Genomic DNA, 17,636 nt, shown 5'->3' on the forward strand with positions numbered 1-17,636 from the left:
CTTTATTTCCTCCGGAGCTGTTAAATAGGAGGAGGAGGTGATCAGCTGTGGGGCCCCTAACGGGAGAACTCGAAGGAAGAAGAAGAAATAATGCTGAATAGAAAACGACGGTTCTCATACTGTACATGTATCTGTGTGCTGTAGTAGTGAGTGTTAGTGGAGCCTAGCAGTACAAACCTGTTGGTGCTCAGCAGCATGAACAACAATCACTGTGCTAACAAAACTACATTCATTTACTTATTTGGTGCATTTTAGCTGCATTTGTCAAAGAGCACTCACTTTCTCGTGTCCACTTGGCCACAGATGCATCCACCACACTACTGTAGGACTGAACCTATATGAATGGCAGCTGCTAAGTAATCAGCTTGTATATATGGGCAGAATATTCCTCGGGGGCTGGAACAGACCCACAGACCACCTCAGTGTGGGGTCCACCTGAAAGGAAAACTCAACAGCTGCCACCAAAGAGCTTTGGTTAGAAAACTGAATCCATAAACTGCACGGGCACAACACACACACAACTGCTAATTAGTGGTACGTAGCACAGTAATCAGATTACAGCTGGAATATCATAAAAACTGCATCTTATTGGATGGCCTGTAGTTCATAGCAGGCCGTATTATATGTCAGATAATTCCATTAAAATGCTCCAAAAGGCATAAACACAGTGGTGAGGCCAGCGAGGCCTAGCAGACAGCTAGCAGCTACAGCTGTCAGTCAAAGCAAGCACCAGCTAACTTTAAACACTGTCAGTATCCAAATGGAGCTATGAGAAAGTAATCAGCCTTACATGAAGGGGAGAAGTGTTCATAGAGGCCAAAGCAGCTTTGTTTTTGTTAAAGGTTTAAGTGTCATCACCGATGAGAAAGGAGGGAAAAGGTCCGACACAGAGTTCAGATACTGGAAAGTCTGGATTTTGTTTCTGGGCTTTGAAAAATGAGTCGCTATCATCAGATAGCACCATCAGATTTATGAAACGTGTGTAACCATCTTTAACCAGCCTGCACCAATATGCTGGTGAATCTGAATTATTCAGCAGCCTTTTAGACTCAGTTTGCATACTATGTGCATACTGCCCTGATGTTGTGAGAGAGAAATCTGCACCATCCAGGCAAAAATAAGGAGGAAGTCTGGCTACAGAAAATTAAATGATAGCGTCTGACGTCCAAGGAAGAAGTCAGAACAAGTGCATTGTTGCAGTATAAATAGGACAAAAATGATTGTTAGTAGTGGGAGTAAGTCTCTAAAGTCTACGGCAGCCAGGCTGTCAGTTGTATCCATGGTCAGAGGGACGTCTGCATTTAGTACACTGTTAGTACACGAGGCCCGTTCTTACAGTACTTATGCATCCACATGGCTTTGATTTCCTGTTCCACGCTGCATTGTTATGTTCTCCATTTGTGTTTGTTTCATGCGTCGCGCTCACACGTAACCGAAACCTGTATCTGCTGTGAAACTGAATTTGAGTCAGTCAGGAGTCTGAAGGACGGCCGCGTGGGGAGGATGGGTGTTCGCTGGTAACAGTGAAGGAGGCGGTGTCAACCACAGCGGTAGACATGATAGCAGGGTGTCATAGATTTGAAGGTGGATGGGTAGAAAAGGAATCTGGAGATGGATTTATGGAGCAGGACATCAGCTCCCCACACCTGTGTTCAAACACGAGCACGCAAAAGACAAAAGGTAGGAAGACACAGGGTTTATCCCACAGGTGGAAACGATGGTCTCTGCTCTCTGCAGCTCAGTTACTGCGACGTCTTGTTGGGGTTAAGCACGCCCACCTGCAGCATTGGAGGGTGTTAGTTACACAACACCTGTTTTCCTTTCTTTTAACCCCTTTCTGGTATCAGGGAGAACGCCTACATCCCTGTTACCATGGTTACCAAATGATATAATGCATAATTACACAGCAGATTGCTCCCTTGACGGTGAACTGGTTCCAAGTTCACTCGGAGGCTGAGAGCGATTGTGTAAAAAATAGAATCTGCCTAAAGTAGAAGGATTTAGTCATATTTGCAGGGCTCTTCAGTTTAATGCACAGCAACAGCTCACTGCATGTGTGAAGGTCTGTTTGTTGAATGTTGTGTAGATTGTGCCGTTGACACTTGGTGCTTTTGATGGAAGATCAGAGCGTGAGAAAGTCAAGCACATAATTACTTTATGCGGGTCACAAAGTCAAACGCAGTCGTGGCAGCTCAGCAGGTGTCAGCGCCGGCCAACCAGCTGATGGATCGCCCGATGCAGAGCCGGTCACATACAGCATGCACACGAGGGGTGGGCGATATACGCAAAATATGCAGTAAAAATATCTGTGAAGACAGAAAAAGCCTCTGTGTGCCTGCAGCTTGTGGCCGCAGCATTAAGTAAATGCAGAAACCAGATTTCCCAGTTAGCTGCTGTCACTGGTCACACACTCCCTGCCTGTGTGCAGCAGCAGTATAGTTTAACAGTGGCGCCACAGCGGTGACTGCTGAACACTTTAGTTTAACAATAACTGAAGTCACTCAGCCCTGGAGTTCGTGTCACATTGTAAAGCTCATGTGGGAAGTTGTGTCTTTGTTAAATCTCAGGTCCAACTTTTGAAGCAGCTGTTTAAAGAACTGCTTTTCCATTACATGTAACTGCACCATTAATTCCCATCCCTCGTTTCACTTCCTGTCCTATAGAGTGCAGCTAGCTAGCGAGTGCAGCTAGCTAGCGAGGCGCTCTAGTGACACTGAGGAGTCACTTGTTTGTGCGGCACATCAGCAGCTGCTGGGATCTCCTCCCGGTGAGTCTGCTTCTGCTCAGCTTCTTTCCACCTTCAGTACGAACAATATTTTGCAAATGAGGTTGTTGGAATGATTATCGGAGGCTGCGTGCAGCTCTGTCTTGCATTGGGGAATGTAAACACATGTAAACACATGCGGTGACAGCTCTATGTGACATTTTCACATGTTCAAATGTATTCTCGTCATATTCCTCACAATATGATATAATGTTATATGATGGTCTGTCTCTACTTTCTGCAGTACAGTCCTGTTCAGCTGATGCTGACGAGGGTACCACAGTGTGTCCAGCACTGCTTTAATGCAGACAGAGGGGTCTGTACCTGTAGCAGCAGCTTCCCAGGCCTGATCGGCCTCCATTACTGCAGAACAGCTTACCTTACCTTTGTGAACTTCTGCCACTAACCTTTGTACCATTTCAAGCTGTTCATTGGACTTGCACAACTTGACTTGAAATAAATAACTGGGAGAATCGGGGTGTTATAACAGCAGTAGTGTTTATGGCAGGGCTGGTAGGTCCATAGTCTTTCTGTATCTGTTTCCTTAATAAGTTTAATTTGAAATGTTTCTCCTCACATACAACGTCTTGAATAATCAGCCCATCATAACTTACAAACCTCACAGTACCACATAAACCCAGCAGAGCACCTAACTCTCCGACTGGTTCCTGGGATATCTAAAAGTAGAAGGGAGGCCGAGTCTCCAGCTTTCAGGCCGCTCTTCTGTGAAATCCCAGCTTGGAGTCAGGAAACAGACAGCCTCTCTACTTTTAAGATTAAGCCTAAAACTTTCAGTGTAGATAAAACTTATAGTGTGGGATAGGGCTGGGCGATATATCAAAAATTTATCGTTACCGAAATTTATGACTCTCATCGACGTCATTTTGCCCATGTCGGTAAATTCGGTATTTAAAAAAAGAAAAGAAAAGGCATGTGCAGGTTGGCGATGTTCATGTCCCTTTAAGACGCTGTGCTACGTTACAGACTTGACGGGGTGGAGTCACATGACTACTACCTGAAACAAGACGAGACACGGGTGAACAAATGGAGGACGATTTAAATGTTGAAGCAGCAGCGACGGAGGTAGAGCTGGTGGAGGAGGAAGAGGAGACGCTTGTTAACAAAAAAAAATGCATCATCAATCGTTTGGCAACATTTTGGATTCAACAAGGATGATATTGATCAAAAAATTGTTAAATGTAAACTCTGCAAAAAGACTGTTGCGTCAAGTCAAGGTAACACAACCAACCTCTTCCACCACCTGCAGCACAACCATGTGATTCAATTCGAAGACATAAAAAAAGCTCAAAGTGAGAAGAGAGTAGGAGGACCAGCAAAACGTCTTCCTCCACCAGACATTATTTGTTTACAAGTTATACAAGTTATAGTACCTCAAGGCCTTAGCAGAGATAGGCCTTTGTCCATGATGGCATTACATTTGCACAATCATTGTTTACTTTGTGAATAGCCAATGTGAAACATTTATTATTAAACTATTTTGTTTACATTTTTTAGAAAGCATGGTTACATATTGTATCCTACACTTTTTATTTTGTTCAGTTAATAAATCTTAACCACTAAAAGTGCTTACTACTATTGTCTTCATTTATTTTCAGTGACATTTTACAGCCCTTTAAAGTGGTAATAATATAATTGCAATGAATAGGTCTAGGGAGAATAATATTATCAAAATAACTGGAGGAACTATGCTGCCTGCCACAGCCCCATCAAATGAAGAAAAAAAACGTTTGTTTTTTTGGCACTTGGGGTGGTTATCGTCCATTTATCGTTATCGAGGTTAACTGCTCAATTTATCGTGATATTGATTTTAGGCCATTTCGCCCAGCCCTAGTGTGGGTTGCATTAGGGTACCCTGCAATAGGCCTGCAGGCTGCTGGGGGCTTCCCATGTCACCAGTTTGCCCATCTGTATCTGGAAGTCCCGAAGGATCTCCCAACATCTAACCTGCAGTCCACTGACATCTCCTGTAGCGGTGCTATTTATCACGTACGACTTCACTTTAAATAAATTGTGGGACTGAAATAAACACTGTTTGGACACAGACTGAAATTTAGGATGGTTACTGTTAACCTACTAACGTTACTATGAGGTATAACATGATGTTAGCTTAAGCATGAGAAAATATCAGGCTCATATTTTAGCCTGAGCTCCACTGCTTGACTTGGACCCTGGAGGAAAAGGTCCCTGCATATGTTACAGCTTATCACCTCAGAGTCTCCATTTTTCAGATTGAGACACAACAAAGACCTCAGAGCTTTAAGCGAACAGCCACGCTACATCCAAACCTGCGAGTGCCACATTGAGTGACACCTCTGTGCAGTTTTTAGCCAGAGCCCTAATCCGCTCGTGTGTGTTAAACCTGAGCAGCCAAATTGCATGGGTCTCTGTAAACAGTGAAGGGCAGGGGAGACACTTTATCCACAGTGACCTTGCTCTGTTGGAGCACTCTCAGGATCTGAAATGAATCACAACACAAAGCCCTTCACTTACACACTGGGAATTGTAATATTGACCTAGCTCCACTTGACAATGCATAGCTTTCTGACTCTTTGATCTGGCAGCGAGTGTGTGTGTGTGTGTGTGTGTGTGTGTGTGTGTGTGTGTGTGTGTGTGTGTGTGTGTGTGTGTGTGTGGGGCCCGGGGAGGGGGGGGCTGAGCACATATTGACTCGCTCAGTTTTCAGAGCAAAGAGCTATGAGATAAATATTTGCAGACTCTCGAGAGTAACTGAAGAAGCTTGGATGTAGTGGTGTATTTATAAATAGGCAGTCCCCTTCTTGCAGCAGACAGGTGTATTCTCTTATCTTATCACCCATTAGAGTGCAGGGTACACATATTTGAATCCTGGTAATGTTATATGTACAAGATTGGATTTAGACCTGTAGATTCCACGTTTTCATCGAACACTGAGCATAAGATGAAGCGTCGCGTTGCTCTGTAACAGTTTATGCTTTGTTTTCCAGGGAGTGTGCAGATCTGGTATCACCTGCAGACAGGCAAGAAACCGGACGTCTTCACTCCCACCCCGAGTAATCTGGCAGACGGACGTCTTCATCGAATCAGAATCCACCGAGTCGGCAAAAACCTCTATGTACAGGTCAGTAACACCGGTACAGGAAGTCCTGCATAAGGACGTGCTGTCTCACAGAGATAGTTCCTGCTTCTGAAGCTTGGTGTGGAGTTTGGATGTGTGCAGGCTCCCTGTGCAGGCTCCCTGTGGCCACTCCAAAGACACGCATGTTGGATCAAGAGCTTAGACAGTGGCTGTGATGTGTAAAGTGCTTGCAGTGTGTAAGCATGATGTGAGTATAGGGCTAAGTGTGATTCGTCTTAGGTGCGTTTGTAATCATTTCCTGTTCAGTCACATATCACAGTCTGTCTGCTAGGTAAAGGTAGAATGACTCATCATCCGAATCTGTTGTAGATTATCTGGGTTTTGTATATATTCTGACCTGTTTTCTACAATAAATTACTACATTTTGTGTTATTCAGAGTTAATGTAAGAATAAGATGCACAGCTGTATCCATGCTAGCTGCTCTGTTACATCAAGAGTAGCATCATCAAACAGCATTTAAGCTGCTGATGCTCTTCAGTATCACTTACCAAATTCAGCGTATCCTGACTTGGCTAAATGCACAGAGGGCAGGAAACCTGAGGCCTGCAGCAGGTTAGCTGATCACAGCTCCAGAAAGAAAACTAACATACTGGACCCACATAACTCTGTAATTCCCCCACTGCACTCAATCTTCTCCCAGTTTGACTCCTACGTGTGAGGAATGAGATACAATATTCTGTGGAAGAGTTTTTTGATAACACACATTAAATTTACCCGGGGAGGCCTTAAACCAGAGCAGGTGACCTGCCACCCATCAAATACGACATGGCCCAAAAATGAAAGAGACTAAACCTAACTGACTTCAAAGAGCAGCAACATCCACCATACACCATCTTTATGTGAACTCAACACTGTTTGTTTGCATCCAGCGGCAATTTATTTATACAGCACATTTCATTATGCAGTGTTGAAGATAACATAGAAGAAAAACACATGTAGTTTTGTCTTAAGGGGATTTAAAGACGTTAAAGACGTGCATGCGCACACATCCAGAGTTACTGAGTGTAGACCTGTGAGGACAGAAAGGGTTGAGGATGTTTTTGAATATGTGATTTACAGGTCAGCAGGCAGCTGGTCCAGGAACAGGCCCTCAGCACACTTAGATCTACTGGGAACAGCTGATGACCTGAGAGTCTGACAACGATATATATCAGATGACGATATAAAAACATCGTTTCATTTTACGCTATCGTTTGTTTCGTGGTGTCGCAAAATAAACTGTTTACAGCAATATTTTTCATGTTCTGATGTCACTGTAGTTATTATTAATTTCTTAAAGTTCTCTCTTTCTCTTATATTTAATATCACCACACTACGGACGGACAAGCGCCTGTTTTTATGCGTTGTCGTTAGCAACAACTACGGTAACACCACGGCGTGTCCGCTTGTTTATGTTCCACATAAACCTTCCACAATAAAGCTCAAGATCCTGTTGAGACTTTTCAAAATAAACTGAATCACGTGAAAGAGCAGATTATTTACGGATGAGAAGCAAAAAAGAGCCGCCAGGTGCTAAAAAATAAACCTTAGACTAAAACGTTAGAACAGGCTTCTCCCCGCAGCACGCCGTGTAAGAAATACTCACAAAGGAAACGGCGCCGTTACAACTTCTGTCTAAAAATGTATCGTTTCATGCATCGTTAAAACACTCGACTCACCTACACGACGCCCAGCAGGAAACACTTCACCTGCCCGAGATTCACAGAATTGACAGAAAATGTTACATTTGTGTGATTTATATCGTTATCGGACGATAGATGTTTTATATCGGGAGATGAGATTCTGGTCATATCGCACAGCCCTGGGTCTGACTGCAGGTCCATAATGTGCTGAGGGGCCACATGGATTTTAAAGTTAACTCTCTGACTTCAGTATCTGGGTGATATGGTCGGGTTTCCTTGTATGAGCAAGAAAAGTTGTCTTCGTTGAGTAGAGTAACCTGCTTGGCATGAACACATTTCTAGGTCAGTTTGAAATTACATTTTCTAACTTTTGATATATTTGTATCGATTCCTGTGTTTAAGAGACAGGGATGGTAAATATGTGATCAACTATAATATCTAAAAGGTTTCTGGACCTCCAACAGTTAATGTTATTAATACAACTGATGAGTCTTTGAACAGAGGTTAGATTACCAGAGGAATATGATGTGTTTATTAACTGCCCAAGGATATAATATATCATTTGAGTTCTGTATGATAGTGCTGTACCAAGCAGACACATAAAGTCATGGACCAGGACTGACTGACTGACTGAGGAGCCCTGATTGAATTTTTGTTTGTGCAAATCTAAAACTAATAATTGAAATATAAAAACTTCAGCTGTGAAGAGGACCAATCAATAACCAGACCTAATAAAACAATTGAACCATCAGGTCATCTTAGTGCATGCTCACTCATCCAGGTGAGGAACTCCTAAAAGGCTGATTCTGTTCATGAGGACGTGGCGTCTTCCTCCAGTCTCAGCTGACTGCAGCTTTCCAACCTTAGAAACAGGACATTTGTACAGTGACTGAAACCAGCAGCGCTGAGGGAACCATGGGCTGTGTCATTAATATGCACTGATCAAAGCCCAATCATCATTGATCAGTGGCCACGTTTAGACCGTACACAAGACGTTGAGTATCTGCTGTTACAATCAACCCGCTCAGTGGAACAGTTCTGCAGGGCGGCGGTGCCCTTTTGCACTACAGACCGGTTTATGTCCAGCAATATTTTTATGGTGTCGCGGATGAATACAACAAAATAAAACCAGTACCAAAAAAGAGGAAGATTTATTCATAACACACGAGAAAAGACCCAGGGAAACCGAGTTAGCGATAAAAACGATTAAAAAAACAAAACGATACAAACCCTGAAAACCATCATTTCTCACCTGAGCCTGAAGCCTCACGGCCCGGTACCAAACGACTGGTTTGGTTTCCTCTCAGTACGCCTTTCTGGTAATTCTAAATTGGTAATTGATGTGAGGTAGATAAAGTGTTGTGCGTATGTTGCAGGTATTTCCCTTCTTTGTTGCGTTGGCAGTTTTCACTTTACCATTGCACTCGTTCTTTTCTGCAATAAAAAGTCCACGCTGCAGGCTGCGCCACTGCTTCCCTGCTTGATTGGAGCTCAAGTGCAAGCAGCGAGATGGCGTGACAGGCAACCAGACGGACAGTCCCGAGGATTCGAACTAATGTTGCGTGGAACATTCCCATCCCAATTATCCTGCAGGATTTTCTGGTAGAGAGCAGAATCCATAGGTTGCGTGATGGTGCTGGTCCTGGCTGGGACCTCAGGTTGAGTCTTAGTCAGGTTTTAAATAACGTTTTCACAGAGGACCAGGTAGGTGTGGATTTGAATGAAATCATCATTTAACTTGTGTATTTACTCAGATGATCAAAGTTACTTGATGATCAGGAACATGTAAGTGTGACAAACATGCAAAAGAAAATTAAGAAATGAGGAAGTGTGCAACGACGTTTTTACAGCACTGTAGCTATTTGAGTGAAACAATGTGACTAACATGACGAGACAGCAGGATTCATCTAAAGAGGAAAGGTGTGCACATCGTGTGCATCTTTTCATGCAATAGGAAACTGAAACCCTTCACTTTTATTGCACTTCACCGTGTTAAGCGATTATTCCGAGTCAGCATGACGGCACAGAGGTACAAGGTCAAACTCACTTCAGAGCTACCTGTAGCTGCTTTCAGGTGAGGCTGCAGTGAACACACAGCTCGCTCTTACGCTGAGCTGCAGCTGCTGTTACCTTGCTTTGAATTTCGTGTAATCACCTTGTTATCTGATTTCTTTCTATCCAACCAGATCAACCAGGACATCCACAGAAAGTACACACTGTCATCTGACGCGGAGCTGATCCTCATACGATCGCTGACGTTAGGCAAAGTCACCAGTAAGTCTCTGCAATCAGTCCTTCTCATTCAGCTTTGACCGAACGAAGCCAGAAGCATTTCTCACTCCTCGGCTGTGTCTTTGTAGGAATGGAGAATTTTGATGAGGAAGTGATACAAGGAGCTTCTAAAGGTTTCATTGGCTGCCTCTCCTCAGTCCAGTTTAATCATGTCGCACCACTGAAGGTAGCGCTGACCAATCGCGGGAGCTCATTGGTCACCGTCCGTGGCCCGCTGGTCCAATCAAATTGTGGCGCGCTAGCCGAGTCACATACTCTGCAAGGTAAAACATCCACATCCATGACACTGATGATCTGTTTACTTAGACTCACAAACACACGAGCTGATTGTTTCTGTCTGTTAATCTGAGTCTTTGAAGCACTTTGAGGAACTCGTTGCTGTGATTTGTTTCTACATAAATAAAACTGAACTAAAGTCATCTGAGAAATTTGGATAGAATGAAACCATCAGCTGTGCAATTCTTCATAAATGGAATAAAAGTAAAAGGACCATCTATTGTCCTCGGTCTGGAGCTCAGAATCAAAATCTGAGACGTGAATCGTAGTGGATCAGCCCAAAATCACACAGCAGTAATGACCTAAAGCACGCCGGGACGCAGTCGCCACCGTTGGCAACACGACGGCGTCATGGATGGAAATCTTGCAGCCCCCACACAGTCCCCTTGCTCAAGAAGCCACAGCGTGAGTTTGCCATCGAACATCTAGATGGTTCAGAGAAGGCTTGGATAAAAGTGTCGTGGTCACATGAAACCAAAGCTGAGCTACTGAAGAGTTTCTGTTTCAGTTTGTGATGGTTAGGATCATATTTCCATGACAGTGTGGTTAGCATTAGCATTGGATCTTATGTACACAGGCCAGAGCTCTCTGTAGGGTTTGTTATCTTAAGACCAGTATAGCAGCACTGGTTTCCATATTTGCTTTTTCCTGTTGTATCGACACCGAGCTGGCTTTTTGCTGGCATTGCTCTGTGCGTCTTTCACAGCGATCAGTTTTAAAGAAGATGACCCCGACCCGCATGTGAAATAGTTTCTCGTTTGCCTGAAGTCCAGACACAAAGACAGCTGTTCTCACTGGACTGGATGTGTTACAGAAACGTTGGCTGACGTCACAGCGGTGCAACAAGCCAAAGAGCTACAAACCAAACAGAACATGATCACAGTAAAACTGGATTGTGTAAATCAGGACTTCCAGGGTTGTACTGCTGTTTAAAATCGTTTTCAGAAGCAGAGACATTTAAATAGACTGTTTGTCTTTGCCTCTCATGAACCAAATGTAATCATCATGTCATGCACTGTACTGCAGCACGCCTCGTTGTACAGGAGGAGGAGCCAGTCAGTAAAGAGAAGTTGACATGGTATGTATGAAAATGATGATGTTTCTCTTTGCTCTGCAGATCAGGCTGTAAATGCAAATAAAGACAAAGAGCAGCGTGCCGGCAGCACCCAGAAGGATTTGGCTGTGATAGCAGGTCTGTGCTGTGCTCCTGTTTTTCCTTTGCTTAATTGAAAATGAGTCCCAGCTGTTTGTCATTTGTCATTCTCTCCATTTGGCTCCGTCTTAATGCTTTTTCCTTATCTCTCGATAACTCGGCCCAGCTCGAGCTTATTGCCACGATCGTGTCTTAAACCTTCTTTTTATTTGAAATGAAACTTGATGCTGTGATGTGTGTTTTCTGAACAAGCAAGCATTTAATTTTATAGCTACATGTCCCCAGATATTACTTATAAAGCCTATCAGAGGCCCTATAACTGTGATCATCTTTAGTGTTCATTCTCTGAGGCGCTGTGCCTGTTTCCGGTAACAGCTCTGTCATTTGCTTGTTTGCTTCATATGCATCTGTTCTGCTGTCTGTAAGGTAAATATGAAGACACAACACCGTCGAGCTCAACATAAAGGCTGGAATAAGGACAATTTCATTTAAATGTTGTTAATTAACCTGTTTTGTGAAATCACAACCATCAAAGAGTGAAGGAAGCTGTCTCCCGCGGTGACCGTGAGACAGCTTCTTGGCTCAGACCAGTTTCCAGGCAACCATCAGGGACTCGGAGGTGTTACTGATCCCTCAGCTTCACCACAGACAGCTGACAGGGTTGCAGTCTTTTCATCAGCCTCTTGACAAGAAGACAAATCAGTACATTTCTCAATAAAAGTCACATTATTCAATCACAGTCGGAGGATTAGTCAGCTCCAATCAATAAATGATACGATAGCTTTGATTGTTACAAACATTTATTTCATTCAACTTGTTTATTTCAGTTTAGCTCTTCGGAAATTTGACATCATCTCTTTGTTGTGGCTGTAGATTAAATTGTGATGCATCCTGTTTTCTTTAATTATCTTTGTAAATCATGTCTAATCAATGATGTTTGTCACAGGAGGACGGCAGTCTCGTTTGATTCTCCTTTCAAAGGCACAAAGGGGATGCTAATACTGAAGGCTACTTACTTTGAGTTAAAATCCACCCATTTAAAATTTCCCTCACACGATGTGTGCAGGAGTGTTCAAATCTCTTCATGACAAACTCATTGTCAGACCAGGTGGACTCAGTTTCAGGGAAAGTAGATTAGATTAGCTTCTTCATCGTCGTTTGTAAAATTTGTCTGGATCATTTTTACCAAACTTGCTGAGAAATAAAGAGATAATTGCTTTGGTCAGAAGTCTCCGTCCACTCATCCGGGGGATGAATGTCGTGGTAATTTGACCCTTTATTTTCTCCATAGGTGAGATGATTAAATAGGTTTGGCTGTTTTTTGGGGGGGGGGGCTCTTATCCACACAGTCTGTATATGCAGACTACACATACAGGCTCAAATATGTACATATATGCGTTCGCAAGGTAGCGTTAGCTTAGGTTAACCATGCATCAGCATCACGCTGACAGTTGGTACAGTGCCATTATGTATGAAAATGATCATCTTCATCGTGTTTGACTCCAGAAGGCTTGACTGGTCCGTGTGGGCAGCTGTAAATCCCAGTCAGATTCAGAGTTGTTGGTGTTGGAGCTTCTCTCTCTGTCAGCCCCCTCTTGGTCCGTCGCAGTGTAAAACCCCACTGTGGACAGGATGCTGTTCCAGCAGTCCTCGGTTGTCCTTGAATATTCTAACCAGCGTGTCTCCTCCCAGACCCGTGGGGACGCATCCAAATAAGTTGTACTAGTGTGAAGTCGTTTTAACTAATGATGCTGGAAGTCCTGAAGAAACAGCCTTTGTCCTGATGTATTCACTCAGTTACCTTTGGGATCAATCCAAAGTCAAACTAGTCCTTTTTATGCTGCCATGATGAACAGATAAACTACCAGCTGTACGATAGTCGGTCGAGATCACTAACGAGTCGTTAGCCTTCACACACTGGAAGCTTCACTTATTCACATATTAGAGTGTACGCAGACTCCTGTGTAGTAACATCTTGTGCTCTCATTAAACGTTGATGCTGTTCAGGTATCCTTGAGAGGAACTGTTCAAAGAAATCATTCGATCAGAGACCAAGCGTGCAGTAATCCCAGCTTTAAGGTCCTGTGTCCACATGTGTGCAGGGCTAAACGTACTGCTAACACTCCTACACTACTTAAACCTGAGGCCACCAACACCGCCATCATCTAACCTGCCTTCCCTGCGTCGTTTCCAGGTGTGGTCACTGCAGTGGTCTTCATAACCGTGTGCGCACTGGCTGTGGTGATCCGCCTGGTGTACCAGCAGCGGCGGGCCCAGAGGAGCAGCGGCAGCATCAAAGAGGAGCACAGACACAGCATGTACACAGACTACAGGACTGAGCTGCACCTCCACAACCCAGTCAGAGACAGCGTGAAGGAATACTACATCTGACTGCAGCGTGCAGCCGATGTCACAAACTTGCCTCTTTCTTCTAAAGGACTCACAGGTGGACGTGCTGCCGCAGGATTTCTTACAACACTGCATATCTCCGCCCTGGAAGTTCCCCAGGGACTCTGCAAAAGTCAGCAGACTCCACTCTCAATGCTCCTGTAAAAGCAGGCGGCTGAATCTTTGCAGCTCGTAGTGTATTTGATGTTGGTGAAATTGTCAGAATCAAGCTGCCGTGGTTTCCGTCATTGCGAAATGTGTAAAGCAAAAGTCGATCGTTCCCAGGGGTGAACGCGGGGGCGTGGACGAGCGCGGCGAGCGCAGAAGCCGCCGACCGTCCTGAATGTGCACAACAATATTTCCACATTTCTGTGGGACTCACTAAATTGTATTTGTTAGTCAGGAAATGTAGGCAAGGCCTGTAAGATATGCATCCATCCGCTGCTCTCTGTTTGTGTTTCCACTGGGGGTGAATGTCGCAGCAAAGGGACAACACTGCCGACACTGTGTGAGTGCCTGATTTGCATATCTGTTTGGATTTGAGTTCTTGCTGTGACCCTCACAGACGCAGGCACATGTCCCCACAAAAGAGCTTATTGTCATTCGCTGAAGAAAATGGGAATTTCATAGAATTTCATCGTCTCTAGAGCGCAGCTGTTGGCGAGGGGTGACCATCGCTAACATTTCTTTCAACAGGCTGTTTACCACGGCGCGGTTGATAGCAGCGTGCAAACTGACAGATGGAACAGGCCCATAGATTCTTTGTTGATGTGCAGCGAGGGCCTCATTTATCAACGTCTGCAGGAAGAAAATAATAATAATGACGACCATGATAATAAAAACTGATCGCGTGCCCACAGCACAGTGTTCAGCACATCATGAAGTTACCCTCAGCACATAGACGGGGGTCCACACACCCACATATTTGAGGTTTCTGGGTGGGAGAAGTGACCACAATAACCCCTGTTTGTGTTGTCGTCATTCCCAGATTCATGTCACAAAGGTGTGACCAGCGTGTGAGGCTGCCGTGCTCACAGACGACCTCACACAGACGTGCCACATATGTAAGGGATGGATGTAGCCGCCATGGCATCCTTTAGAGTAGCCTCGTGCTGAGCACTGATAGCCCAGCAATCAGTCACACTGTAAAGCCCTGTTTTATTCTCTGTTTGACTCAACGAGGACCAGCCCCTGCTGGCCAACGGGACCAGTGAACATCTCGTCACAGTCTTTTCTATAAACCTGGCCACAGCATGGCCACACCAAGTGTTACGTGGATAAATGAACATCGGTGGAATTTGAATCTGACGTCGCTACTTTCATGTGACAACAACAAAACGTACAAACTTGATATTAACGAGGAGAAAAATGTCAGCTGATAAATGAGGCCCTGACTCAGTGTCAACAGCGAGTGTTGCAGCTGTTTCTGTTCATAATGAAGGAGATGCAATGTGTAAAAAAGGTGTGAATTGTGTCATAAAGTAGCAGAAATAAGAAAATAACTGAGAGAAATGTATTATTTATAGCAGTTATTTATGCCAAGACTAAAGGGTGTAATCATCAAGCAGAGGGTCCACGTGAAACACCACAGGCAGCCAGTAGCAGCAGTTACAGCCTCCAACCCTGCAGCTTGTGTTCAGTAACATACAGACAGCAGTTTGCTTCATACGACAGGTTTTGGGTTCACAGAAGTCACAGTAACGAGGTTAGAATCACAGCAGCACGTTTGCGAGGTTTCGTGGAGGAGAACGTCCGAACTTTGCTGGCAAATGTCTGGGAGTTGTTTCATAGAGCATTCACTTGTGGAGCACCAAAGCCGTAGAGCAGAAGTTTAATCTTTGCATAAAAGAAGACGGCCAATATCATACCGGATGGAATGAATTTATTTTCAGATTTACTGGGAGTGCAGTGGTTTCTGTCTCAAATGGACGTGACGAAGGCAAATTAAAGGACGGATGGAAATGGAGACTACTTTGCTTTTTTAGATCCTTGCTTCTAGTGGGCACGAAGGTGATGCCAGAGAAAACAAATCACGTTGTCTAAATTTCAAAAGCAGCCTTTTGAGCCCAGTTCTGCATTATCATACTGATCTCATTATCCTGGGCTCAGCTGCTCTCTGGCTGCATTCCTGTCTTTGTCACCATCAGTTATGCTTTGAACTTAACGGGCTAAATGTAAAGGTTAAGTCCAAAGAAAAGCTGACAGAAACACGGCCATTTATTTAGCATCTTGTCATGAACTCAAGTGTTCATTCTCCTGGGATCTGAATGTCAGAATAAAATGTTTAAAAAACAAAGCAGTGAGATTTCCCTCACGTAGAAATGTTTGGACCGGTGCACTGATGCGTACAAAGACTGGAGCTCCAGCTGAGGAAGGACAGCGGTGTGGCTGAGCCCGTGTACCCTCTCTGTGCATGTCCTCCAAATACGCCTGAAGATGATCCCCATATTTGTGAATGAATGCATACCTCTGAGAGTTTCAGTTACACTGCAATGGGTAATATCATGTGCTCACTTCTTAATGATTTGTATAGCTGCGGTTTTATTAAGAATCTATTGTATAGATGTATAATTTAATAATAAAAGTCGATATATTGCTACTTTTTGTTGTAAAATGGCTTCACTTCAATACAAATACAGACCATTTACTTCTGAACCTTAAAGGTGCATCTGCATTACGCTGATATCCCCAGAGGATCAAACAGCACTAACACTGTGCAGTCAGTCTGCTACAGACTCACTCACGAAGTGGCCTGGATAAATGCCTGTTAAGTGGGTGAAGCACACATCTGGACATCTGAAGTGTTTCAGTGACAGAAGCCAACGTTAACGTGCGGTTACACTGTAACCTTGGTTCTCTGAGTGAGAGTCTCGATGTGATGGAGAACAGGCTTTTTGTTTGATTATTGAGTACTGTATCTGTACCTTTGACCTGTCTTTTTTCCTAACAAGGACAAAGTTCAGTCACAGTTTTCGTATTGATCAAGATGAGCGACGGATTACAGGCAGGATGTCCAGCATCAATCTCTGTCTGTGCCCGACCACGCGGGGTTGATTCATCTCTCAGTGTGAAGAAAGATCAGGTCTGAACAGAGGAACAGAAAAACTCTCCGATCAAAGCTGAGTCGTCACTGTAGTGTTTGTTTGTTTTATGGAAATGTCTAATGACAGTTATTGATTGTTACAGCTGGAAGAACGTTCTCATGCTGCTGCGGTTTTCTCGTATAACTCAGACGAGGACTCTGGGAGAGCTTTGATTATCTCAGCATTCTCAGCTTCAAGGAAGAGCTTTACCAGTTTTGCAGTGATGTTCAGGAAGGAACAGTAAGCTGGAGATTTTCAGAAACAGTGAGTACATACAAACTCACTAAAGTGGTAGTTGGATCAGTTCTGTCCACAGGATGTGAGAAGGATGAAAGCTTTCAGTCACTCTGTTTAGCAATGAACTGGCACCGGTGTTCTACACAGGCTTTCCTTATCTCTCAATTTTGTCTTCTTAGCATTTTGAAGTTTATGAAGTGTATTTATATGTTTGGACACTGGCAACAACAGTGTAACATTTCAGTAATGTTCAAACAAATAGCTGTTGGAAGACTGATAACCAATTAGGTCAATTAGTCACAAGCTTGTGTAGAAAAGAGCAGAAAGTCTTTCCGACATGAGGATGGAGGTGCGGCCCTGCATCAGCAGCACAGATGGCTACAGTCTTCAGACCTTGAGGGAGCACTACAGGGGACTATACTTGTCAGGGTCCTGGGACTGGGCGACCCAGGATCCCTGAGCTGTTATGTATTATATTATTATTATTATTATTATTATTATTATTATTATATGTATTTTGGTGTTGCTGCTGCTCTTCTCCATGCTTGTAGATGTGAGTGTGTGTGTGTGTGTGTGTGTGTGTGTGTGTGTGTGTGTGTGTGTGTGTGTGTGTACGTCTGCGGGTATGCTTGGAGGATGGAGCTCAGCCACCTGCAGGCCTGAGGGGTGTGGCCCTGTGGAAGG

The 17,636-nt window shown here is 44.0% G+C and overlaps 1 protein-coding gene across 1 annotated transcript in view; it reads left to right on the plus strand.

Moving 5' to 3' along the window:
• The window catches only part of cntnap5a (contactin associated protein family member 5a), a 138,802-nt gene extending 122,559 nt beyond the window's left edge, over positions 1–16,243 (plus strand). The window contains exons 20-24 of the mRNA XM_085383443.1: positions 5,749–5,882; positions 9,710–9,797; positions 9,884–10,078; positions 11,209–11,283; positions 13,439–16,243. Of these exons, the coding sequence (XP_085239569.1) occupies positions 5,749–5,882; positions 9,710–9,797; positions 9,884–10,078; positions 11,209–11,283; positions 13,439–13,635 (689 nt within the window). The 3' untranslated portion in view covers positions 13,636–16,243. The remainder of the gene's footprint in view (positions 1–5,748; positions 5,883–9,709; positions 9,798–9,883; positions 10,079–11,208; positions 11,284–13,438) is intronic.
• The last annotated feature ends 1,393 nt before the right edge of the window (positions 16,244–17,636 follow it).

Source organism: Rhamphochromis longiceps, linkage group LG16, assembly GCF_057381845.1.
Source record: "Rhamphochromis longiceps isolate RC_006_pf linkage group LG16, R_longiceps_female_GT1.1, whole genome shotgun sequence".
Lineage (NCBI taxonomy): Eukaryota > Metazoa > Chordata > Actinopteri > Cichliformes > Cichlidae > Rhamphochromis > Rhamphochromis longiceps.